At 33.3% G+C, this 27,162-nt stretch overlaps 1 protein-coding gene across 1 annotated transcript; it reads left to right on the top strand.

Annotated features, from left to right (window-relative positions):
* akna (AT-hook transcription factor) lies at positions 1-27,075 on the top strand. Its single transcript, XM_051094053.1, has 24 exons — positions 1-381; positions 4,554-4,866; positions 5,097-5,265; positions 6,777-7,620; positions 8,811-9,114; positions 9,317-9,391; positions 12,693-12,849; positions 13,905-14,032; positions 15,525-15,584; positions 15,661-15,785; positions 16,290-16,455; positions 16,545-16,714; positions 16,795-16,962; positions 18,650-18,896; positions 19,020-19,123; positions 19,396-19,676; positions 21,329-21,485; positions 23,241-23,390; positions 24,546-24,673; positions 24,818-24,946; positions 25,040-25,135; positions 25,232-25,333; positions 25,455-25,605; positions 25,888-27,075. The coding sequence occupies exons 2-24, from the start codon at positions 4,681-4,683 to the stop codon at positions 26,150-26,152; spliced, it is 4,362 nt and encodes a 1,453-aa protein (XP_050950010.1). The 5' UTR covers positions 1-381; positions 4,554-4,680; the 3' UTR covers positions 26,153-27,075.
* Positions 27,076-27,162: the final 87 nt, after the last annotated feature.

The following is a 27,162-nucleotide window of genomic DNA, read 5'->3' on the forward strand; positions in this document are numbered from 1 at the left end:
TCTTTGTTGTACCTTGGTGGGATTTTTCCTTCAAGAAAAGTTAAATGTTATCGTCTTGGAACACCAAAATAGCATATTTAGCTTTGTACTTTAATATTCAAGTTTGAAGTGATATAAAACTAGTCGCGTGGAGTGAGTTAGCGCACAACGCCAGAGACACTGAAGATTGGGACGACAACAAAAGTAAAAGTAAAAGCAACCTGGACCCTTGAGTTACATGCGTTTGGCAAAAAGCAGGTGAGAAGTCCATGTTTGCCTCGTCGCTTGGTGATGGAGGGACGAGCTGGTGGTGTTAGTTTGTGTGCTGTTCTCAAGGCAACAGTTTGAAGTTCATGCATTCACGCTGTTTTTGCACTGGAATACAGTTTGAGCATGTTCAAGGTAAGAAATCTTAAAATACTACATTTAGTGGAGCTTTGCATGTTTGCATGTCTCAATAGTATTTGTATTTGACTGGTGAACAGCGTGCATATTCGCAACTTTCCTTGCTCCTGATCAACAGGTTAAACCTCTTGCTCGTTAGTCAAGTTGTACAAGTGTAATCTACTGTTACTAACTAAACAGAAACAAGTGCTTTCTATTTAAATGTATCTAAACATATAATACTACTAAATGATTTGTAGGTCTTATATAGAATATATATTTTAGAACCATGAATTATAACTGCTTTTGGATATGCTTTATTCTTAACTTCATTAACTGGCATGATATGGTAAGTAAAACATGAGTTGGTGTCAAGTTATGAAAGTGTAAATGTATAGCTGATATGATGTGAAGTACTGACAATAGTCCTATAATGTGACATGATGTACCTTATCTTCGTTTATGATTATTGTATAATCAATTTATTAACATTTAATGTAGTCTTATAGTGTTATTTATTATAATATATTATAAAATGCAACATATGTGATGTGATATCTAATTTTATTAAGTGTTAGAATTCATTGCAGCCTATTTTATCATACACTACTTGTCAAAAGTTTTTGGACGGCAAGATGTTTTAATTTTTTTTAAATAAATCTCTTCTGCTCACCAAGCCTTCATTTATTTGATCCAAAGTACAGCAAAAACAGTAAAATTTTTTTACTATTTAAAATAACTTCTCTAATTCTATTTAAATAAAATTCAAAATGTAATTTATTCCTGTGATTTCAAAGCTGAATTTTTAGCATCATTACTCCAATCACATGATCCTTCAGAAATCATTTTAATATTCTGATTTGCTGCTCAAAAAACTTTATTATTATTATTATGTTGAAAACAGCTGAGTAGAATTTTTTTCAGGTTTCTTTTATGAATAGAAAGTTCAGAAGAACAGCATTTATCTGAAATAGAAATCTTTTGTAACGTTATAAATGCCTTTATTGTCACTTTTGATCAATTTAAAGCATCCTTGCTAAATAAAAGTATTAATTTCTACATTTTTTATACTGACTCCAAGCTTTTGAATGGCGTAGTGTATAACATTGCAACGTTTTTATTTGCTGATCTTTGAATCTTTCTATCGATTAAAGAATACTGAAAAATATGTACATATGTAAATATGTTTATTGAAGAGCAAATCAGCATATTAGAACAATTTCTAAAGGATCATGTGACACTGAAGACTGGAGTAATTTTGTTGAAAATTTAGCTTTGATCACATGAATAAATTAGGAAAATTGTTTAGAATATATTTAAATAGAAAACAGTTATTTTAAATAGTACAAATATTTCACAATATTACTGCTTTGCTGTATTTTGGATTAAATAAATGCAGGTTTGGTCAGCAGGAGAGACTTCTTCAAAAAAACAATAAAAATCTTACAGTTCAAAAACTTTTGACTGCAGTGTACATTTCTTACTGAAAATATATAAATGTAAAATGTCCTCTAACAGAACTTTTTTCAAATGCTAATCAAATAATCCCAAACATGCTATGTCAACCAAGAACAGTTGCTCAAGGTTTGAATATGGCTTGCATATTTCATTCCCTGACATTAGACTTGATCATGTGGCCTGTTCCTCAGACCTTGTGGATCTTCTTGTCCCTTAAAGAGCTTTAGGGCTCACTGTTTGTCGTTTTAATCCTGTTCAGCTCTATCTGTGTGTGTGTGGGCACTGTAATGTAGGCTATTAGGTACAGTAACAGTGAATGATCTATTTATAGAATACGTGTTGCTTTTGGCTGAGTTCACCACAGGCTCGCTGAATGGATGGCAGAGATTTAGACAAGCGTTTAATTAGCATATGCTGCAAAACGCACTGCACTCGGGAGATTAGCACACTCCCTCTGCGACTACATTTGTGTTCACGCTGATGGAGGTTGCTGACAGATTGCAACGATTTGTGTGTCTCTATGGAATAGTTAGTTGCAACAAACAAAAGTTGTATCCAAACAAATAGGTCTGCTACACACAGGATGTGACGATATGAAATATCCGCTCTTGTAGTTTGTAAAGAAACCTCAAGAATGTGTGTGCTTATCTTTTTAGGGTCAGGGTTTCAGGATTTGAGTAGTTCTTATCTTAGACTCCTTGTTGCCTTTTTAAAAATGACAAGCATTCACAGCTTTGCTTTGGATGTGGCAGCAACACAATTTAAGGCCAGTAAATCCAATTTAGTTTAGAAACGTAAATAAAAAGGAACAGTGTTTTTCTTATAAAAGGGGCTTTTCATATGAAAGTTCATATGAAAGTTCCTCCTCAGCTATTCTTCTTTTCCACGAAGCAGTGTTCTGAATGGTGATTGGCTGTTTTTAGAATGATGCTTTGATACCTGTGGCCGGCCGGCGCATGGCAGAGATTGTTGTTGTGTGGTCACCATGGTAACCAACGGCCCTGTGAAGGTTATGGGTTGTTTCTAGATGAAACCGCTAGTATACACCATTCAGCACCCACACTTGTTTACTTATTGTTTAATATAAAAAAAGTGAAAAAAAACCCCAGAATCATCAATAAGACAAAAGTGAAGCTCTTATTTTGATTATGCAGCAATTGCAATTTTTTTGAGCTTGTTTATTTTTACATTTGTCATGGTGTAAAAAAAAAAAAAACAGCATTTATCTGAAATAGAAAATCTTTAGTAACATTATAAATGTTTTTAAAACAAACAAACAAAAATAATTATTTCTATTCATCAAAGAAAAAAATTACTGTTTTAAATATTTATAATAATAATAATAATAATAATAAATGTTTCTTGAACAGCGAATCGGCAAATTGGAATGATTTTTGAAATATCATGTAACACTGAAGACCGGAGTAATGATTCTGAAAATTTAGCTTTGAAATCACAGGAATAAATTACATTTTAAAATATATTCAAATAGAAAACAGTAATTTTAAATAGTAAAAATAATTCAAAATTTTACTGTTTTTGCTGTACTTTGGATCAAACAAATGTTTTCTTAAAATTAAATTATTTTTTTTTTCTTAAAAGACTTTTGACTGGTAGTGTGTGTATATATATATATATGTGTGTGTCAGTAAGATTTTGCTGCATTTTATTACAATTTAAATAGCTTGTTATATATATATAATAGCTAATTTTATATATATTTAATTTTTATCCTGTGAAGGCAATGCATTTTTTTTTTTTAACTCCAGTCTTAATTGTTACATGGTCCTTCAGAAATCACCTATTATTATTGTTGTGCTGTTTAATATGTTTGTGGAACTCATGTATTTTTAAGATTCTTTGTGAATAGGAATGTTCAACAGAAAAGCAATAATTTGAAAAAAAAAAAGTAATATAAATGTCTTTAATGTCATTAATGCATTCTTGCTGAATAAACATACCAGTTTCATTTATTAAAACAAAAACAAACAAAAAAACAACTTTAGATGGAGTAGTATTTTATAATTATGGGTCGACCAATTAATATGGCTTAATATCGTGCCGATATTAAGCCATTTTCAAAAACGATTTGCCGATAAAATAATTGAAAAGCATTTAAAGAGTTTTTAATCAGAACCCTTGTTATTCCTTATTTTGACATTAATTTTCATTTTTACCCCAGACATATATATCGGTTCAAAATATCGGTTATCGATCTACTTGACCTGTAACAATCAGTATCGGCATCACCCTGAAAAACACTTAACGGTCGACCCCTATTTATAAATTTAATCAAAAACACAGACATTCCATCAAGACAAAATATATCTTTGGTTTTTAAGTTCATGCTTTATTCCTCTCTCTCAGGGCTTGTGAAGCAGGTGAAGAGCTGCATTATTTATTCAGATGTTTTGCGGTTCCACTTGAGAGCCACTGTTTACAGACTTTGCGTAGTCTTTCATCATGCTCAATTAGCACTGAGCTCCGGAACATGAATGACAGCATTAATTAGACTATTGTAAGGAGTTACACAGACGCTTAAGGGTATATTCACTGAGTCGCCTCCTCTCCTCTAGCTTGAATGGATTTATTAACTGTTAATGTAAACACTTGATAGTTATTTTTCTTTGATTATGTAATTAGTGTGTCGGTTTTAGATCTCAGAAGAGCATGAAATGTTATTGGTAATGCATCATTCGATCAATTTTTCGAAAAATTTCCGTTTTTTTCAGGTCGTCACCTTAATGACCCTTGAATGGACATTATGCAGAGATGAGAGATGACATCAATATCAATGTTGAGCTGCAGGTGGTGTAGAAGCTCAAAGTGGAATAAAAGAGAGTGATAAAGAGCCAGGTAATGGAGCAGAGCAGAGGTGGTACCACCGCAGGGGTTCTGGTTTGGACGCCAGCCCCAGCGTACTCCTCTCCCTCAAGCTCAGACGGGTCGGATTTAAGCTGGGATGAAGAACCGGATGAGGACTTTCAAAGCCAGATGGATGAGAATGGCATCATTGGTCTGGCAGAGAGTCAAGGGCAGCAGGAGGTGAGGACATCAGAGATGTTTGATTGATATCTGCCCATTTATTGGTCATTTAGAGCAGTCTCACCAGGGCTCTTCAGCAGAAGAATCTCATTACACTTAAAAACACTTGCCAGAGATCAGCTGTATTTAATTAGGAACATTTAATCAATTTATACACCCTGGTTCTAGATTAATGGTGCTTTTTAAAACTTGCAACTGTTTAATAAGCAGCCAATGATTGTGTCAATCAGGAAGGAGAAGAGGAGTTTGCAGAAGACCTGTTGTGGGACGTGAAGACCCCCGAGCCTGAGCATGGGCCGCCACCTGCGCTAGAAGAGATAAGCTGTCACCTGAGTGAGCTGCTAGACTCTGAGCCGCTCTCTCAGGAAACTGGAGATGACTGCAGCTCTCCATCTCTGTGTAAGAGCTCAGATCAACTTTGCTGCTCTCATAACTTTATGTTCATCAGCACCAATTTGGTATCTTCGAATGATATCTAAAGGATCATGTGACACTGAAGACTGGAGTAATAGTTGCTAAAAATTCAGCTTTGGCATAGGGCTGGGCGATATGGCTATAAAATGATCACAATAATTTTTTTCCATATCAGTCGATATTGATAAATATCACGAAAAATGTCAATTTTTTTATTTCTTTCAAGTTTAAAGGCAGATTTTTCCTACAATGTGAAAGTTGTAAAAATGGTTAAATGTGGTTTCAAATATTCTTTGTGGTCAGAAAATGACAAACACTGGTTTTTGAATTCTTCACACATTTTTCCAGTCATTTTTCATTAATTAAATAAATCTCATAATAGAAAAAAATAATTTCTTAGTTTTGCATGTTTTAACGAGTAATATTGTTTCAAATCAAGAAATAGGTTTGTGTTACTTGATATAATATTATTATCATATGAATAATATAATTATAATTGTATTCATCTTATTAACAGTTAAATGTTCCCCCCATTGTGCAATAAAAATGTGCAATAACTTTTTGTTTATTTGTTACCACCCCCATCCTAGCACATCCCTGCCTCTCTAACTCTTTCTATTCTGTTCTATTCTATTCTATTCTATTCTATCATCTATACATACCACTTATTGCTCAATTTATTTTTCTAATTTTTGTCTATTTATAATTACATATGTGTATTATCATTTTTATTGTCTGTGTGTTGTTGCTGTCTCTGTGTACTGGAAGCTAATGACACTAAAACAAATTTCTTGTATGTAATACAAGGAATATATATGCAAGCATACTTGGCAATACAGCTTATTCTGATTATTATTAATAATAATATAACATTTTTGGTCTCTTAAATACACATTTGATAGTAGCTTTAGGATGCAGTAGAGTTAGGATGCAAATATAGATTTATGTTCATTATCAAAATCAGTAATATCTGTAAAAATTGTAATTATTATAATTGTTTGAGTTTTTTTTTTTTTTTTTTTTTTAAATTAACCATTGTCATCCATAGATCATGATATTAACAGTTAAAACCACAAATATAGCACCTCAGTGTCATAGTAAACATGTAATATGGTTCCTAGGTATTTGTATGAAATACAGTAGTCTAAATACATTTAGTATAAATGCGAAATTGCTATAGCGATATATAATTCAGTACATTTTTATATGACTACATTAATAATATAATAAAGTTTGACACAAAATACCCACATTTATGACACAATGCCACTGTGCAGTTAGTGTTACTAACATTTGAACTTTGATCCGAGCTCATAAACGGTGGAGTTTGACTAGCGCGTTTTTGTTCCGCCTTTGCCACATAAACATTATAACAAACATTTAATGAGCATAAAAGTCAAAAATAAAAACGTACCGTCTTCTGAATGACAGTTTAAGAATCATAAAAATATTCCATCGTCTAAAAGTTTTTTTTTTCACATTCTCTCTCTTTTTAGTGGAAGAACACAGAACAGATGATGAACGAAGTGTTTTGTTGGAGGATTGGACTGACAATGAGGACAGTGCAGAGAGCCCAACAATTCACAGGCACAAATTAAACTCTGTCCCACAGAGGGACAAAGTGCTAGACATGACTGATGAGGAAACAGAAGAGAAGGACACTTGTGAAGTTGCTCAGAGATTCACGGATCAAACACTTCCTGTTCCAGAAGAAGTGGCATCTGAAAGGGTGAAGAGTCACGATTACAGTGAAATCCCCCAAATTATTGCAATTTCAGGAATCCCAGAGCATTCTGAGCAAAGTGATTTTGAGGAACTTAAGGAAACTAATGGGCAATTTCTTCCAGTCTCGCATTGTATGCCTTCTGATCCTTTTAGTTTTTCCCATTTGTCCTCAGAAGAACTGATGAATAACTGTGGGATTGAAGCTGAGGCATTTCCAAAGCTAGGGCATATGAGGGCAGAATCATCTCTTAGCACTCCTAAAACGTACCACGCATTTAGATCAAAAGGCGAGGAGATTAAACACAAGATCACACCTCAAACTTCAGCTGGAAGGCCAGAAATAAAAATCAGACTTGGAAAAACACACCAGGATTGTACGAGTGAAGAAACACTAGGGCTACACAGTCCTAACCATAATTTGCAGCCTCCAACGCCCTCTCCCAGAAAAACAAACCTAGCTTCCTGTGACGATCAGGTTTCCATTCCAGCGCAGTGCATTTCTAAATCAAGCGTCTCCCCCTCAGAGCATTCGCCACCTCCTACATCTCACCGGTCTTCTGCAATAAAGAACCACAGAACCTCCAAAACTTCTCACACTGAGCAAGATGACGTCAGGTGAGATGAAAAATAGACACAAATTCATATTGTGATGTGTTTTTGGACGCAATAATTTGGCCAATGATTTGCTTTTCATTCAAGTTTTTGTTTATCAGTATACAATATTTAAATTTCTCTGCATATTAAAAGTAATGAAAAATAATATTAAAAATAAACATTAAAAAAATACATCCAAGGTACACATTTCTAGTAATTGTGCAGTTAATTCTCATATTGTATTTTCAGAAAATTTTGGAATATTTCTCCTCTCCCCAAATTTGTCACTGCTGAAACACAGTAATATATAATTTATTTAGAAAGGTTATATTGACCTGTTAAGATTTTTCTAACATCTACATTAATCATTTTTACATCAATCATTTTTTCTATTTCATTAAAATGTTTTCAGAGGTAAATCAATAACAGTTGCAATTTTTTTTTACCAATATTTCAAGCGTGACTTATGAAATTTGTTGTATTTTGAATCAAATTTTTCTTTGTAAAAGGCAAAAAAGTTGATCATATTGATTTCAAACTTAAAGATTCATTAGTGTGAATATACATTGAACCAAATACTATCATAACATTTTAGTTGATTATACTTTATTTTTGACATGTTGACACCTATGTTTTGGTAGTGACAGTAATGGTTTGGTAGCAAAACATCACATTACAGAATTTTAATCCACATCCTAAAACACTGCTAAAACATACTAAGATACAAAAAATGTGCATAACGGTACTAAAATTTTGTTTATAAGGATTGTGTGTACCTTTTTGTCACTACCAAATTTTTCATACTTTGAACACATTTACCTCAGATTGATGAGGCCTGTTTACTCACCATGTAGCTACAAGAGAGAGTGACACATAAATATTTCCTGATCATAAATGTAGGAGTGTAGTTAAAATCAGTCTAATGGACTAAAACATACACTGTTTCGGTAGTGACATGAAAAAAGTGGGACACATTTTTTTACATGAACTTTTTTTTTAATAGATAATAAAAGAATCTTAGTAAACATCGAAGATTTAAATACTTAACTGCTTTTTAAATGTGTTTTTTTGGTTGACAGCAGTTCGCACCAATTCTGTAGAATGGCTTGTATATTTCCAGAATTGGTACATTAATGTGATTAGTCCATACTGTGTGCTAATGCCAATTTTGCATTATTTTTAACTGATTATTGCTGTATATGTATTCTTAGGAAAGGACAACTAAGTCACCCTTTACCTGATTTCTCCAAAGTGGAGCCGAGAGTACGTTTCCCGAAAAAGAGTGAATACAGACCTCCTAAAAGTCGTCAACCCTCTCATGATAGAACTTCACACCTGGATCTCCCTCTAGTGTTCAAGTCCCCTGCTGAGATTGTGAGAGAGGTCCTTTTGAGCAGCTCTGATGGGTCTCCAGGAAGCCCCTCCACCAGTGGGACCCATAAGCGTCTGCAAAGCAAAGTACCAGAGGAGTTTCGCTGCCCCCAGCAGGCCAGCACACTCATGCAGCAGCTACAGGTACATAAGGAGTGAATCAGAAAACACTGAAATGATTCTTCAGAAATCATTCTAAAATGCTGATCTGCTGCTCGAGAAACATTTCTGATGTTTCTATGTTGAATGCTGATTTATCCAAGAGGCTAAAATGAAAGACGAAGCCATCTGTTATGTTTCTTCATCTGTCTTTTAATTTTTTTTCCTCTCGCTCTTATTCTCACAGGAGGACTACAACAGGCTGCTTACCAAGTATGCAGAAGCTGAAAATACTATCGATCGACTTCGCCTTGAAGCGAAGGTTGGCTTCACAGACTGTGTTTATGGTTTCATGCTTTTTTCCTTTTCGTTTGAAGGTTGACGTGAATTCAGAGCCATACTCTCTCCCTCGTATCAGCAGGCCTGTCTCCTTTCTGCGTGTGCTCTGATGTCGGCGAGAGCTATTTTTAGCATCCTCAGACTGAGTCAACACAATATAAATGCAGAATCTCTTTTTTGACCGCTATAATCACAGCCCTCAGTTTAGCAGCACCACCGTATTCAAGCACAGGCTTATTTTCAAACCGAGGGCTTGTTCTGATTGTGATGTTTTTCCTCAAATGAAAGGCCTGCAGAAAGGGCATTCACAAAACATTTCAGAGAAACACTTGCAAACAAATAAACAAACTGAGACAATAAGCAGTGCACATACAAAATCATTATATGAACAAATCATTATATTATCTGCATAATAGTATATGAACACAAATGTATGCAGATAAATAATTATTTAATAATATTTTTTATTATCATTATCTATTAAAAAAGCATGCAATTATATATTTAAATTGATTATATATTTATATCGATTTACAGCCTAATTGGCATTATGATTTATTTTGATGAAATGAGCTCTTTTTATTTGTTTGATAAGGTCGCACCGCTTGCCTCAGTGTAGAAAACAGTGTAGTAAACACAACAGTGTCAAGTGACAAAGTGACATGTAACAAATCTGGGTTTGAGCCATCAACAAGATTAAAACAGGATGTGATGTCATGTCTTTCTTTAGTGTTACATAAGAGATCAGCGGTGTGAAATTACTAACAGTGCATACATTTTCACGGATTATTTAGAGAAACGTTGGTAATTATTTAATGTAGCTAATTTTTGCTCATTTCTCTGTTCGGTTTTGCATTTTCTCTAATGCTTATTAAGTTCTTCCCCCACATGCCCTGGCCATCTGCCCCTGCTTTAACAGACACAACAGCTCAAGAAATACAGGGTTTATTCACTTTAATCCCTTATTGACTTAGTTGTGGTTTCTTATGTATGTGGGAATAGATGTGAGTGATAAATTATAAAACTGTAGTAATGTAAATGACCTTTCCAATCACTTAAAATTCAGATAGAAATGTATAATATTTTTATAGTATTATAATCATTTATTTTTATTTTATTTTTTGTTCTATTTTATTTTTATTTTTTATTATTTTTAAATTTTGTATTTTATTTTATTTTATTTCACTTACCCCTGTGTGAAAATTGTATGCAGAGGCTGGTAAAACTCCTAATTGGGATCTGATGATCTACTGGTATTGGTTCTGGTATTGATCCTGTAATAACATTGATTTTGTTTGAAAATGTGTGGTTTTATTCAAAAGACTAAATAAATTATAATAAATTAAAAACCTGTAGTAATGTAAATAAAATATATTGGCCTTTCCAGTCACTTAAAATTCAGATAGAAATGTATTTTTTTTTTATGTAAAGTAATCAACTACCAAGTAAATTTTAAATGAACAAATTAAATTAAAATTAAATAATACATTTTTATTTAATTACATTTTATTTTATTTTATTTTATTTCACTCCCCCCTGTGTGAAAAACTCCTAATTGGGATCTGATGATCTATGTCTGGTATTGATCCTGTAATAACATTGATTTTGTTTGAAAATGGGTGGTTTTATTTAAAAGACTAAATAAATTATAATAAATTATAAAACTGTAGTAATGTAAATAAAATATATTGACCTTTCCAATCACTTAAAATTCAGATAGAAATGTATAATATTTGTTTTATGTAAAGTAATAAACTACTAAGCAGATTTTAAATAAACAAAATAATGAAAATTAAATAATACATTTTTATTTAATTACATTTTTTATTTTACTTTATTTTATTTTATTTTATTTTATTTCACTCACCCCTGTGTGAAAATTGTACGCAGAGGCTGGTAAAATTCCTAATTGTGATCTGATGATCTACTTCTTGTATTGATCATGTAATAACATTGATTTTTTTATTTTTTTAATTGGGTGGTTTGCTTTATGTAAAGTAATAAACTACCAAGCAGATTTTAAATAACTGAAATAATTAAAATTAAATAATACATTTTATTTTATTTTATTTTATTCAACCCTGTGTGAAAATTGTACGCAGAGGCTGGTAAAACTCCTAACTGGGATCTGATGATCTACTTCTGGTATTGATCCTGTAATAACATTGATTTTGTTTGAAAATGGGTGGTTTTATTCAAAAGACTAAATAAATTATAATAAATTATAAAACTGTAGTAATGTAAATAAAATATATTGGCCTTTCCAGTCACTTAAAATTCAGATAGAAATGTATTTTTTTTATGTAAAGTAATAAACTACCAAGTAAATTTTAAATGAACATATTAAATTAAAATTAAATAATACATTTTTATTTAATTACATTTTATTTTATTTTATTTTATTTTATTTCACTCACCCCTGTGTGAAAATTGTACGCAGAGGCTGGTAAAACTCCTAATTGGGATCTGATGATCTACGTCTGGTATTGATCCTGTAATAACATTGATTAGTTTGAAAATGGGTTGTTTTAATTCAGACGACTCAGAGGTCATATTGAGGTTATGTTCAGTATGATTTAGTGTCTTTGGGAGCTTATCAAGAGGGGACAGTCGTTCAGCCTCAAATAGGTTTCAGACAGCATGCAAAACCGTTACCTCACACCTAAGTCACGAGTGTGTGTGTGGTGAGGTGCATGGATATCAGCTATATTGACATTGTGTTTTCAGTGTATTTCTCTATCCATTGTCTTATCGGTAAATCCAGCAGTGGAAAACACCATTAAACGGCCTGTTTTATGAGCCCTTTATAGTACGTGAGTCTCCTCTGTGCTCCTTTGTGGTACAGCCACTAGGCTGCAGTAAATCTGAGGGCCTGTCATGTGGGCGGGCAAAACAGGGCTGCATTTCTCTGATGGTCTCAGCATCTACACAAAGGGAGGCGACACAGTCTTTATGTTCTTCCTACTAATTGTTGGGATTATTTGAGATACTTTTGAGATCAGAGGTCACCAAATATTGTATCATAGTCCACATCCAAACCTGAGATAATAAAATGAATATAATGTAAATAATGTAACTTTTTTTATTAGTCCTAAAGGTACAATATACCATTTGAACATGCATTTACATGAATGTATTTACACAGGACTGTTATTGATTTTTGAGCATTATGTGGATTGTTGGCAAAGTAGATTTTTAGACAGATGGTTGCTGATTTCTTTTGCCTAAAGGAGCCCTTTTAACCATCAACTCATGATTGTTGTGTATGTGCTGTGTGTTTTCAGGTGGGTCTCTGTTCTGAATCCCCAAAACCCAGTAAAGCTATCATGTCAGGGGTTATTCAGGAAGCGTCAAAGGTCATGACCCTCAGCTTTCCTCGGGCACAGAGGGCAGAGTTCGGCACAGGCTCTGCTCACGTGATCCCGCAGAGGGATCACTCAGGTACTGTACATCACACTTTAAACACGCTTTAAAACTATGTGCTTGTATTGTGTGAATAAAAATTACATTATCAATTATCATACTCAAACAGAAGCGTTATCATACTCAAACATATATTCTGTAAATATTCCAGAACACTGCATAATTTAGATTTTTGGGTGAATTCTGTTTTTTCTAGTAATGCAACAGGTTTTTTTTTTTTTTTTTTAATTAATGAAAGCTGAAATTAAGGTTTTTATTTAGCCAAAAAAAGAAACTAAAAATAAAGTTGATTTAATAATCAATTTATTTAATATATTAATTTATTTAACAATTATTAATTAATTATAATAATTATTTGTAATTTATAATTATATTTAATTATAATTAATAATTTAGTAATTATTTAATTAATTATAATATAATTATAATTATATTTAATAATTATTAATTTAATATTTAATAATCAGCACTTAAATAAAAATGGCGATGTTTACAGACATTTAAATTGCGCAGAACACTGTTTTATATTATTTTTTAATGATGTTAATTAATTATCTTTCTCCTCCAATTCGTTCTTGAAATAATAACAGTTAAATTGTGGCTGTAATAAAAGCTTGTTTTCATGTCAGATTTATTTAAACATACAATAACTTAATATAGTGCATATATTTAGGAAACTGCTCCCCTAAAGTGTTACTTTTACAAGCTGTGGACTTTGAATTGATTTCCTGAGGTAAATGTTACGTGACTTTGTGTGCAAGCTCTTTTATTGACATCTTTCCACAGTTGAAACACTGACTGAGCAGTTACAAGGCATGATACATTTCCATTGCACTTCCGTTGTTTATTTCAACATTTTCTGATGTTTACTCATGTTTATTTTGTGATATAACAAGGAAGAGATGATCAGTTCACATGCTACCTGAACTAAGGCATCTACAAGCAGTCATCAAAACCACATATATGTTTGAATTTCAAGATGCCTTGCATTAAATTTTAAATAAAAATCTCTTCTGCTGTCAAACTGAATCATTTTGTTAAATTATCTCAAAATTGCTTTGTTCACATTGTAGAAAACTCCAGAAGAACACCGACTCGTCCTTCCTCTGTGAACTCGGTCAGCTCGAGGAGGTCTGGATCTCTCACTGCAGATCATCTAACAGAGACTCTGACCAAACAGACTCATAGATTTCAACTACAGGTAACCAACTTTAACCTATTTGGATCTTTTAAAGGTGTCTATCATTATGTCCAACTTTATAGGGAAACCTGGGTATTAAGACTTGCTCGGCTTAATATAACAAATGTTATAACTTACTGAAATATTTAGTAGGAAATCCATGAAAAATTTACCTTATTTAAAAATGCTATACATATTTTGTACTATGGGGGGCTCCATTATTTCGATGACATGAAATGGTTACACTCCGTGAGCTACTGTTGCTATTTCCACGACAATACAACTCAATACAAAATAAAATACTGATGCAATGACCACAGCTACTCAAAGAGCTTATAGGTGGCTGTGGATATAAACGTAGGCCTAAACCAAATGCCGTACCATTGATTTTTTTTCCCCACAAGGAGCCTAAACACCCCTGGACATCGAGTGAAATCCACGCTGAGAAGCTCCTTCAGTGGCTGTGTCGTTATGACAAGCATCAAAATGTTTACATCCCACCAGGATGGCATCTAGAGTTTCTTGTCTCTGCCATTTGTAAGCTCTTTCAGTAGCTGTGGTCTACTAATAGCCTCAAAGGCATCAGGGCTAAAGTGGAGAGAACAAAGACCTGAGTCTTTAGGAAGTTTTATTCGTCCACAGGCATCTTCCCATTCTTTTCTACTCTTCTTATCGCTAGGAAAAGCAGTGAAGACTTACATCACTTCTCCTGTTGCCCTTCGACTGAAAATTACAACCAAAAGCCACACAATGTGGCATCGCATCAGTATTTTATTTTCCGAGTTGTGTTGCAGTAAAAATAGCAACAGGTAGCGGCAGTAGCTCACGGAGTGTAGCAATTTCCTATTTCCCCCATAGTCCAAAATATGTATTTAAACCATGTGGATATTTTAAATGACCTTAAGTCTTTTACGGGTTTTCTACTACATATTTCAGTATGAGACATCATTTACCTTATATTAAGACATACAAGTCTTAATACCCAGGGTTCCCTTAACCCTTTAACTGTCACCGTCCGCTCTCTGTTTACTTCACCATATTACAAATAAATCCTAATGTAATTGTGACAAATGTAATTGTATACAAAGGTCTAAGACTCCTAAATGGATATTTTACCATATTTTTGTGTTACAAATTATGTAGGAAAAGTAATATATTAATCTATTTCAAGAGTGCAACTTAAAAAACTACATCATAACATGAGTTCTGACCTTTGTCACAAAAGACTTTCTTCATTGCCTTTTTCCCTATCACGCTTTAGAAATCATAAGAAATTATACATCAGTGCAAAACTCTCAAATCTCAAAATTCATCATTTGAAAGGCATTTTAAAATCAGACATTGCATTGCCATGGAAAATGTACATCAAAATCATATCACAAAATGTTTTCATTCATGAATTATAAAAATTTAAGTCTGGATTGTGCATTTTTATGTCTGTGTTCAAAAATGGGAGTGACAGTTTTTTATTTTATTTATTCATTTTATTTATTTATTTTTTTTGCTTGTTCAGGTTGATTCTTTTGAAGCACTTTTGAAGAATGGAAAACTCAAGCCCTGTGAACAGATTCAGGTATGCTGATGCTTTCCAAAAAAATGATTAATTTTTAAAAACATGAACTCAGATTGATCATCTGAGTCATTTACAGGGTCTCTCCACACTGGCACAAGGACAGGAGTCTCTTGAAAGGGCTTACCTAGATGCGCGAGCCCAGTATCGGAAGCAGCAGCAGCAGCAGCAACAAGGTGGTCATGTCACCTTTGACCCAGACAGGTAACCTCTTTTTATATGTATGTATATGTGTGACCCTGGACCACAAAACCAGTCTTAAGTAGCACAGGTATATTTGTAGCAATAGCCAAAAATACATTGTATGGGTCAAAATTATGGATTTTTCTTTTTAAACCAAAAATCATTAGGATAGTAAGTAAAGATCATGTTCCATGAAGATATTTTGTAAATTTCCTACCATAAATATCAAAACTTAATTTATGATTAGTAATGTGCATTGCTAAGAACTTCATTTGGATAACTTTAAAGGCGATTTTCTCAGTATTTTGATTTTCAATTAGTTGTATCTGGGCCAAATATTGTTGTATCCTAACAAACCATCAATGAAAAGCTTATTTATTATTCACTCAATTAAAAAAAAATTACCCTTATGACTGGTTTTGTGGTCCAGGGTCACATATACACTACCATTCCAAAAAGGTTTTTTTTTTTATTTAAAGAAGGTAATACTTGAAATAACGTGACTTATGTTTGTGTGTGACACAGGGATCTAGAAGGTCAGATCTTCAGATCCGGGATGCGATTGGAGGAGCTGAAGGAGTGGCTGGAGCAAGCAGAACAGAACCAACCCGTCTCTAAACCTACTTTAACCCCTCTGCCTCCTTCAGATGTGCTTTCTGTCTCCATGCTGGAGACCGAACCTCTGCCTGAGGTGCCTCAGATTTACCCTCTAAACCTCACTAACCTCTGACTGATATAAAGAATATAAAAGTACTGATACTCCCCTTCATTCTTTTTCAGAGCCCACTATCTGCTGTTCATCCTGAGACTTGTGTTGGTGTGGAGGTCAGTTCAGTTAGTGGAGAGAGTGATGCAGACAGAGAGGAAGAGGAGATCCTTCCATTTCTTCTTCATCCCCTGTATGACAAACACCAGCGTGTGGAGAAAGACTTCAGTAAACTCATGGACTGGTGAGTGACCTTTGACCAGCATATGTAAGAACGAACAGCTTTACATGTTAAGCTCAATCTCTTGTTGTTTTCATACCCAGCTATCAGAATTTTAAAGAGCTCCCTAGGATGCTGGACCCGACTGTGATTTTAAAGAGCCAGGATTCGCTGGATTTTGGAGGCTCTGCTCCTCCTGGGAAAACAAGTGTAACGGACAGACAACAACACAGGACTGTTAATGAGCGCAAGACGACAAAATGTGCTGAGCAGTGAGTCCAGAGCCTGTTTCACATCAGCTTTACAAAATGTTTACAAGCTCTACGGGGTCAGCAGTTAAGGCAGTAAAGAATTAGAAGGGTATACACTGTTATTAGCAGTAGGGCAGAGAAAAGAGAAATATTATGTTTGTGTATGCCTGATCTTCTCCAGAAACCTGTAAAAAATATTTCATTATTTAATCATCACTGTGATTGGGCCATACTAACAAACCTTGAGAAAAATGACAGGTATCATGGGTAAGAATGATTGTATCCGACCCATTAGAGACCACATTTTGGCTGAAAAGCCAAACCATTTTGAAACTGTTTAATTGTATTATCATTAATATAGTATTTAATTATTTTATTAGATTTTTCATTTTAATTTAATGAATAAATCATTCAATATTAAGCTTATATATATATATATATATATTATTATTTTTTTTCATTTTAGTTTAGTTATTTTCGGTTTAATAAAATCAAAGTATAAAGTCAAATAATACATACAATAAATGTATTTACTAGGTAATAATTTAGTTTTTCTATTTTATTTTATTAACAGTTTTATTATACAATTTGAAATTATTTTTTATTTTTATTTCAGTTTTAGTTTAGTTATTTTCAGTTTAATAAACTTAAAGTATAAAGTCAAAAAATACATAAAAATTTGAAATGTATTAACATTAGTTTATTAATTTAGTTTTTCTATTTTATTATTAATTTTATTATAAATTATTAATTTATTATACTATTTTAAATTGTTTTTATTTTTATTTCATTTTAGTTTAGTTATTTTCAGTTTAAATCAAAGTATGAAGTCAAATGATACATAAAATAAATGTATTAACTAGGTAATAATTTAGTTTTTCTATTTAATTTTAATAAGCTTTATTATACAATTTGAAATTATTTTTTAGTTTTAGTTTAGTTATCTTCAGTTTACTAAAGCCAAAGCATAAAGTCTGTAATTTTAAGCATAAGTTTTGTAATTTTAGTAATTTAGTAATTTATTATGAATTTTATTATACAATTTGAAATTATTTTTTATTTTTATTTCTGTTTTAGTTTAGTTATTTTCAGTTTAAAAGTCAAAGTATAAAGTATCTATTAACATTAGTTAATAATTTAGTTTTTCTATTTTATAGCCAATTTTTTTATAAATTATAAATTTATTAGACAATTTTAAATTCAACTTAAGTTTATTAAAATTAATTATTTAGTTTTTCCTTTTTTCTAAATTATTAATAAAATTATACATTTTTAAATAGTTTTTATTTTTATTATTTTTTTAGTTTTTGTTTCAGTTTTTTGTTTTTTTGTTTTAAGCAATTTTAGGATGAACTTAAACTAAACAATTTTTTTTGTTTTATTTTATTAGACATTTTATTTAAATGAACATGAATGTTTTATTATTATTTAATTTAAATTAATGCATCGTTTTTAAGTTAACGATAATATGTTTAGAAACCCCTGTTTCCTGTTTAATTTCTTTCATCTAATTCTAACTCTCTGATTAAAAAGTGAATTATCACAGACAACATAATGATATTTCTGTGGTTGTGATCTAAACATGAGCTGTATGTTGTTACCAGGTTTTGTAGGGTAATTGAGGGTAACAGCAGTTCAATCCGCTCCACCATTATCAACACCTGGTTGTTTGCTCTCTCATTCATCTCTCCATTCTCTCATTCTTTAGGCAGGCAGCAGCAGATTGTGTCCCTCCCTCCGGCCCATCTGTCAGGTCACAGGTGTGTGACTCTATGGAAACTCACCCAGAGGCTTTTTGCCACTCCTCAGTGTTGCCAGGGCAACCGGGTATGGAGAGGAAAACGACAGGAAACAGGAAAACTCAAAGCAGTAGCCTGACCAGCCTTGCAGAGAGCACAGAACCCAGAACTATGAGCTTAAAGGCAAAGGCCAAGACTGTCAGAGCGTCCCCTCTGGTCAGTGACTATGCTTTATTTGTGATGAACAACACTGTGTATCATTTTAAAAGAATTATTTCTTTGAGCATGAATTCTAATATTACTTTAATAGAGTTCTTACATATATTTTTAACACTGTAGGATGGAGTCAAGTCTCCAGAGACAGACAGTGGCTTTATGGGATCTGAGAGCAGTCAGCTCACTCCTGCAGTACACAGTCCTCTCCAGCAGAGGACAGTGGCGAGGTATGAAACGCCTTCTGTGTATGGAGCACTGCAACATTGATCCTGTGTCCACAATTAAACAAGAAACCACTGAATATAATGTGTTAGAGGTGTTTCTGCTCATATTTAGGGTTAGGGACTCATCCTGCACTATTTGTGCTACAGACATCCATTTCATCAGAAAACGGACACTTGATAGATGATAAAATGGGAGACAAAACTGACCAAATTTGTCACATTTGTCAGGAAATATAACCCTCTTTTTGCCATTTTGCTCTGATATCTTCTTTCAGATCCATCAGGCTGTCTGACCCGCACATGAAGAAAACAGAAAGACCAGAGTCCGCTCCACCTTCTAGACAGCCTTTTGCGGGCTCCCCTTTTCCGAATACCCCAGGAGAACACCTCACCAAGTCTGAAGGATGCACGGGTCCTGTTGGGAGGAGAAGAGGGGAGGAAAGGTGTTCTTCTTCCAGCCTTTCTCCCTCAGTATCCCCCGTTCATTGGCCCAATAGCACCCTCCGGCCCTGGCCGAGCAGCCTGACCAGCCAATCAGAGCATGGGAGTGATCAGGGTGGGTGTAGGTTTGACATTTCCAATGAAAAGCAAGTAAAAAATATTCAGAAGACACAAATATAATTGGTAAAACCTTACAATAAGATTCAATTTGTAATCAATAGTTAATGTAATCATGGGTTAATGTATCATGAACTAACTGAATAATACTTTCACATGCTTTACAAGGTTTATTCATCTAATGTTAATTTTTTAATACAAAAAAAATGCATTTCAGGCTTGATAAATGTTTTTTTTTTATGTAAATTAATTAACAATAGTATATAAATTAACATTAACCTAAAATAATAAATAAAATAAATAATAAAAAAATACATAATATTGGAAATATATCAACATTAGTTAATGATTTAGTTTTTTTTTTTTTTTTTTTTTTTTTACACACACACAAAGTTTAGTTAACACAAAAAATGAAGCACTTTTTGAAAAACGCTTTTGAAAATTCAACTCTGTATCATTTTAATTTTTATCCAAAGCAAATGTAGCTTTTTTTTTTTTTTTGTAGCCATTTTAATTTTTCTAGACTTTGTTTTAATGGTTAAATAAAAAAATGAAACTTACATAATTTAACATCAATTTATTTAAGGTTTAACAAAAAATACATTTTTACAGCCCTATGAAAAATGTTTTTCCTCAAATTCATTTTAATTTTACCAAATGTTTTCCATTAGTTTTCTGGTATAAATTTGAATGGTTTCACAAAATTTTAATACTCAAAAGCATCTCTAATGAACTGATTTTATAAAATAATAATTTACTATTATATATATAGAGAGAGAGAGAGAGAGAGAGAGAGATTTTATTGTATTTTTTTTTTTCTTTCTTTTTCAGAAATACTGTAGTGTGTTTACATTTTTCTGGTAAATAAATTCTGGTAAAAAAAAAAAACTTCTGGAAAATATTCCAGAAAAAAATTAATACAAAAATCCATTGGTTGGTTTAATAATTAATTATTTTATTAGAAGTAGCAGTACTATCATTACATTAAGTAATGCCACAGTTTCTTCAAGTTAAACCAAACTTTTATTTTAACGGGTTGCTGTAAAGACCTTTAAGTTTTTGTTTATGATATGACTATAGTTTTTCTCAAAAGAAACGGTAAAATGCTCATGAAGTGACTCTCAGAGCAGTTCTAGAGATGGTTTATGTGTTCATGTACTTATATATTGAGGCTGCAGAGGCTAAAAACTTCACCACAAGCACTTCGGCGTGTGTAATAAACGAAACCGTGCGTCTGTGCAATTTATTCACACAGAGACATGCAGATTCATATTTAAATAGTATTTTTGCAGCTTAATATTCACAGACACTACTCTGTAATCACGTTTTGACTTAAATGTTCTGGCCTGCTTTTGATTTATTCATCCAAAATTTGGCAAATTCCCCAATGTTCCACGTTATACTGTAAATTCCATTTTTATGACTGGGTTCTTGCAATTCCATCCGTTTTTTTTACATAATGTAAATCATAGGCCCCTACTTAATGTAAAAACAGCCAAGGAAGCTGGCATGGCCTTAAAGCACCAACCAACTGAAAAACTATGTCTTGTCTTGATTAATGCTGATATTTGAACACATCATTAATACTGGCCTTGAATTTCTGTTTAAATCGTTTTTAACTCTCTGCTGCTTTTATTCATCTTTCCTCAGTCCGTTTCTTATCAGGGGATGAAAAAGCACAGGATGGCCAATATCCACATCCAGCCAATCAGGAGCTCCGCTCTCACAGAAGCCCCTCCCTCCATGTGCCTTATCACCACGGTGACCACCTCGAAGCCCAAAGTTCCATTCAGCTAACAAATCACCAGTGAGTTTCCGAAAGGCTGACATGGCCACTGCAGCACAAACAAGCAGAGATTTATGGCTGCTCCTTTGAGCCAGGGCTCTACTGTAAGGGAGTTCCGGGAAAAACTCCAGTGGCATTAAGTGGTCCCTATGAAATCATTTTTCACTTCAAGGCAGCCAGAGTTCCATCTGGATAATTAGATTTAATTTTTATTCTTTCCTTTCTATGATTCAGCAGGAGATTATCTGTCAAATAAACTAGCTGAAGAGTGCACTGGTATGTATTCAGTTCGGCAGCAAGAGACCAGCATTAATCACCATTAGCTATTAATAAAACAGTAAACCTGTGTGTGTATTTGAAATATTCACCCACCCACATCCACACGCCCACTGCTTCTGGCACTGAATGTGTAACGCTCTTTTTGGTCCACACTGGAATGGTTATTTCTAAACCCTGTTTTGAACTCTAACAGAGAAGCAAAGCATGACTTTAAGACTTTCGAAAAGCACTCTTGGCTTGCTTATTTTTATCAGTTGTTTGTATTTAAGCTTGTATATACTGCCATTCAAAAGTTTGGGATCAGTGCAATTTTTAATGTTTGTAAAGAAGCCTTTTCTGCTCATCAAGGCTGTTTATTTGATTAAAAATACAGAAAACAAACAGCAATGTAGAGAAATATTATTGCATTTAAAATAGTGGTCAGTCTTTTTTTTTTCTTTCTTTGAAAGAAGTTAATACTTATTCAGCAAGGATGTGTTAAATTGATAAAAAGTGATAGTAAAGACTTATATTGTTACATAAGATTTCTATTTTTACTAAATGCTGTTCTTTTTAACTTTTTATTCATCAAAGGATCCTGAAAAAAGTATCACAGGTCCCAAAAAATATTAAGCAGCACGACTGTTTCCAACATTGATAATGAATAAGCATATTAAAATGATTTCTGAAGGATCGTGTGACAAACTGGAGTAATGACTGATGAAAATTCAGCTTTGCGTCACAGAAATAAATTATATGTTAAAGCATATTAAAACAGAAAACTGTTATTTGAAATTGATATAATTTTTCATAATATTAGACTCATTTAAAAAAAATTAAAAAAAACATTAAAAATCTTCCTGATCCCAAACTTTTGAACGGCAGTGTGTATATATATTTCAATATTCCATTTTAAAATTAATCATAATTTATTCCTGTGTTGGCAAATCTAAATATTCAGTAGCTATTACTGCTGTCAATGTCACATGATCCTTCAGAAATCATTATGATATACTGATTTGGTGCTCAAGAAACAATTCTTATTATCAAAGTTAAACACAGTTGTGCTGCTTAATATTTTTGTGGAAACTGATACTTTTTTTTTCCTAATTCTTAGATTATCAAAGTTCAAATGCAGAATGTATTTAAAATAGAAATAATATGTAACATTAGAAATATATTTACTGTCACTTGATTTATTTAAATGCAGCCTTGTTCAAAAAGTATTAATTTCTTTTTAAAAAAATAAATAAATAAAATCGGCTTTTGATTGGTGGTGTACCCATTAAGTAATGCTTAAAATATTCTGTGGATAAGCACATGTAATGTATTTTATTTATTTTTTTAGTCGCAGCATCTGTATATAAACAATCCGTTGCTTTATGCATGATAAAATGCCTCATCAAATTGGACTTGACTTCAAGATTAAAACATAACAAAAATCTAATTTTAATTAAACTTCATGTTTTGTTTATCATACTACAAAAACGCTTTTTACTTCTTGTTGGTTTGTTTCAGAGAGGCTCTTCAATCTCTACAGCAAGAAGTGAACCGACTGAAGGAAAGACTAGAGGGAAATATGAGACTCTCCACACCGGCCAGTCTTGTTAGAGTACCCACTTCTGCCACAGACGACATCAGGGATCAGGCACCTCCACAGACCGCAAGGTACCTGAAATCTATTGTTGCTAGTTTGATTTTAGACTGTCTGAAATTATATGTTCCTCAAAACTTATAATTCATTATCTGTTGCATTACAGCTTTAATAGGGCCCTAAGAAATCTGTTTCGTTTTTTCACAAATTCTGTTTTATTTTTTTCCAAATACCATTTTTTCTGGATTGCTTTTTTTTTTTTTTTTTTTTTCAGTTTAAATTTTTCTCAACTCCTTTTTAATGGTAAATTCAATTTTATTAATCAAAAAGCATGTCTGGTTAATAAAAATCATGAAACACATACAATTTCACATCAATTTAATAAAGGTTTAACAAAAATGACGTTTAAGGCCCTATGAAATTTATTTTTTCTCACCATATGTTTTGTTGTTATTAAATTCTGTGTTTTAGCATGTCTAATTATTTGAATGCATGCATCATTTATTCAAATTTATTCTTAAAATAACCTTATGAAAGTTTTTTCTACCCTCAGAAATTCTGTGTTGTGTATTTAAAATGTTCTGGTTATCAAATAAAGGCATAAAACAATTTCATTTATCTTTTAATTATTGAAAATTAAGCTTTTTTTTGCAAACAAAAGGGAATTTACTATTAAAATGAAAACATGGAAGAAATGTTGTGTGATTATACCCTTAAAAATAATGATTGTTTCATTTTAGTAGTAGTAGTAGTAATAGTAGTAATTTATTTCTGGCACAATGTCTTCAAGTTTAACCAGACTTTTATTTTGACGGGTTGCCATGTCTACCTTTTACGTTTCTGTGTGTATATGATATGACTCTAGTTTTCCTAAAATGGAACGTAAAAGCTGAAATCACCGTGAGCGTCACGCGCGCTTCAGTGTGTGTAGTAAACAAAACCACTCATCTGCTCCATTCATTAAAACAGAGACACGCAGAACATGCAGGATTCACATTTTAAATGGTATTTTTGCGGCGTAATATTTATAAATACTAGTCCATATTGCAGTTTGATTTAAGTGTAATGACCTACTTTTGATTAATTCATTCAAAAATTCCGTGACATTCCACGTTTTTCAGTAAATTCTGTTTTTATGACTGGATTCCGCGATTCCGTCCACGTTTTCCGCATCTTGGAAATCATAGGGCCCTACTTCAAGTGATTTAATTATGTTACTTATTTATTAGGTCTTCAGACAGGAGAAGGCAGACAGACAGAGGGAGGAATGGAGAAAAAGAGAGAGGAAACTCACCAAGACCTACCGTGAGGCAAAGATCAGCGTCTTTACCTCGATGTCAGCCTCAAAGTGATCTGAGTATGTTTAGTTCCATGTTAATATTTCATCGTTACTGTAGAACACATATGGATGCGAAGAGATTTTCTTAACGGTCCTAAATGACTGGTTGTTTGAATCAGTTATGCTCTGATAACTTTTTCACCATGCTTATTAACCCTTCAGCAACTGATTCTGAGCATGTCCAGTCTGAGCCACGACCATCAACTTTAAGACACGTCCTGATGTCCCCTGTGACATCTAGAGGAAGAAGACAAACCAGAGGATTTGTACATCACAAAGAGGACAGTACATGTAAGAAAAGATCTTTGTTATAGCTCAACATAAATGACCAGGATTTGATATGATGATCAAGAACAAATTGCGTTCAATTTATTTGAACATCAGCAGGCAGATCGGACAATATCGATGAAACCGAATCAAGCCGAGGACCAGAACTTGCCTGCCTACGTTGCATATCACACCGCACTGGCTCTCTGACACGTAAGTATTTTACCTCCATTATAATAATAGGGTTTAACGTTTACTGAGCTTGCATTTCTTGAATTATCCTCCTATCCTTGACACTATTATTTAAAGGTCCAATGAGGAGCAGGAGCTCTCCACGCCTCACCCAGCGTTCCTGCAGCCATTGCCCATTGTGTGGTGCATTACAACCCAATCAAAGAGCCTCTCAACCAGGTTTGACACTTCATTATCTATAAACTATTTTTTAATGTTTGTCCTGAAGATGTAAAGTATTCCCCTAATACAGCTTGTCTCATCAAGAATCATGTTGCCTCTTAAATGTGTGTTCATTTAGCCAATCAGGAGCCAGTCTCTACCCCCAGAGGGAATCAGCCAATGAGATCCTCCTTACTGAGGGACAGAGGAAGTGTGAAAGTGGCTCCTCCCCCCACAGTCCTGGGAGGTGTTCCAGTTATCCCATATGTGCCCGTCTATCCTTCAACTCTGTGAGTACTTCTGGATAAAGTACTCATTAGCTTAATCAGCTTGCTTTTCCCTCTGCAGCTGCTTTGGTCAATAAGTCAGACTCTAAAAATGTATGAGAACAACTTTCTGTCAACTTCCTGTCAGTCAATGACTTGCAGGCTTAATTAAAATGTGTCTGAGACCTTTGTGGAAAACTGGAAAAATTATTATTATTATTATTATTATTTAATGACATTATATATAATAATTTACTATTATTACATTTAATAACAGTTACTTGTATTTATTACTTTATCTTGCAGTTACTTTTCCAGTCCTGTGACGACACAGTCCTACTCCCAACCCTTTAACATCTCAGTCAGTCCTGTCAGAGATGAGTGGCCAGGGGTCGGAGGTCATCGCAGACGTTCTTTCTCTTTGGAGCATCAGCAGCGCTCTCTAGACAGCTCTCTGACCCGTGCTATCATGGCAGCTAGAAACATGAAAAAGGTCTCGCATCGCATGGCTCATTCTCTGGCCTCTGGATTACACAGCACTCACTTCCTCACCTCGTCCTGCACCTACTGATACTAGCCTTTACATCTGTTCATTTAGCAGACGCTTTTATCCAAAGTGACTAACTAAAATGACGAATAATATGTTTCTACTGCTGAACTGTGAAGATTTGTTCATTTTTATTCGTTTACAAAACCTTTTTCTCGTAGTGGTGTGACTGATGCAGACAAGCAACGCTGCAGCGGAAAATGATGGAAATGTGAAATGTCTCAGGTGAACAGCTAATTTTAAAGACTGACAGCTGCATTATGGCAGCTTAAACATTCCAGGTTTGTATATACAGTGACCCCAAAAAATATTTGGAATGTTAGGCCACACTTAAAAGGGACGCAAAATTCACTTTTACATGGTGTTTGCATATGATGGTGTTTTAGCAACTCTACAATAATAAAAATCGATTCACTTCTTCTTCTTTTTTTTAATCCCCAAAACCCTAAACAGTCTCAATTATCAAGCTGTTTTGATTTTCTGAGCAGTATGATGTCATATGGACTGTCCCGTATTAGCATATTACCTTTAGTCAGTTGTACACTGTCCGCCATTTTCTTTGCACTCTAGCAGCTGCAATGACAACGTCTCGTAAGCAATGCAGGTGTTTTCTAGTTGGATATACAAGTGAACGTAAGTCTGCTGACATCAAAGCTACTGAGGACACAGTGGATTAGTTTTGTTTTTGATGGTAACTGATTTATTTATTTATTTATTTTTTTTACATTTATGACACCTACAGTGCCAGCTGTGGTCCAATCATTTAAAACTTTGCATGCTTGTTTAGAATCACCTGTTGCATATGCTCAGAAGGTTTCATGAAGATTTGAGTTTTCATTTAGGCTTTATAGGATTTTGGGTACTTTTTTTTTGATAATTATTGACCTAGAGAGTCCAGAGAATTTACTGCAGTGTTTTTGCAAAAGTAGTTTTTTTTTTTTTTTTTTTTTTTTACATCTTCTCAGTCATTTAATATACGATTGAGTGACAGCAGTGGTTCTAGAGGCGAAGTTGTCCGGAATGAGGTGTTTTAT

The sequence above is a fragment of the Labeo rohita genome, chromosome 21 (genome assembly GCF_022985175.1).
Source record: "Labeo rohita strain BAU-BD-2019 chromosome 21, IGBB_LRoh.1.0, whole genome shotgun sequence".
Classification (NCBI taxonomy): domain Eukaryota; kingdom Metazoa; phylum Chordata; class Actinopteri; order Cypriniformes; family Cyprinidae; genus Labeo; species Labeo rohita.

Excerpts from the sequence above, each read along its gene's own strand:
- akna (XM_051094053.1), top strand. The coding sequence starts at position 4,681 with ATGGAGCAGAGCAGAGGTGGTACCACCGCAGGGGTTCTGGTTTGGACG. Across the intron at positions 15,585-15,660 it reads AGCCCTGTGAACAGATTCAG|GGTCTCTCCACACTGGCACA; the intron begins GTATGCTGATGC and ends AGTCATTTACAG. Across the intron at positions 16,715-16,794 it reads TTCAGTAAACTCATGGACTG|CTATCAGAATTTTAAAGAGC; the intron begins GTGAGTGACCTT and ends TTTCATACCCAG.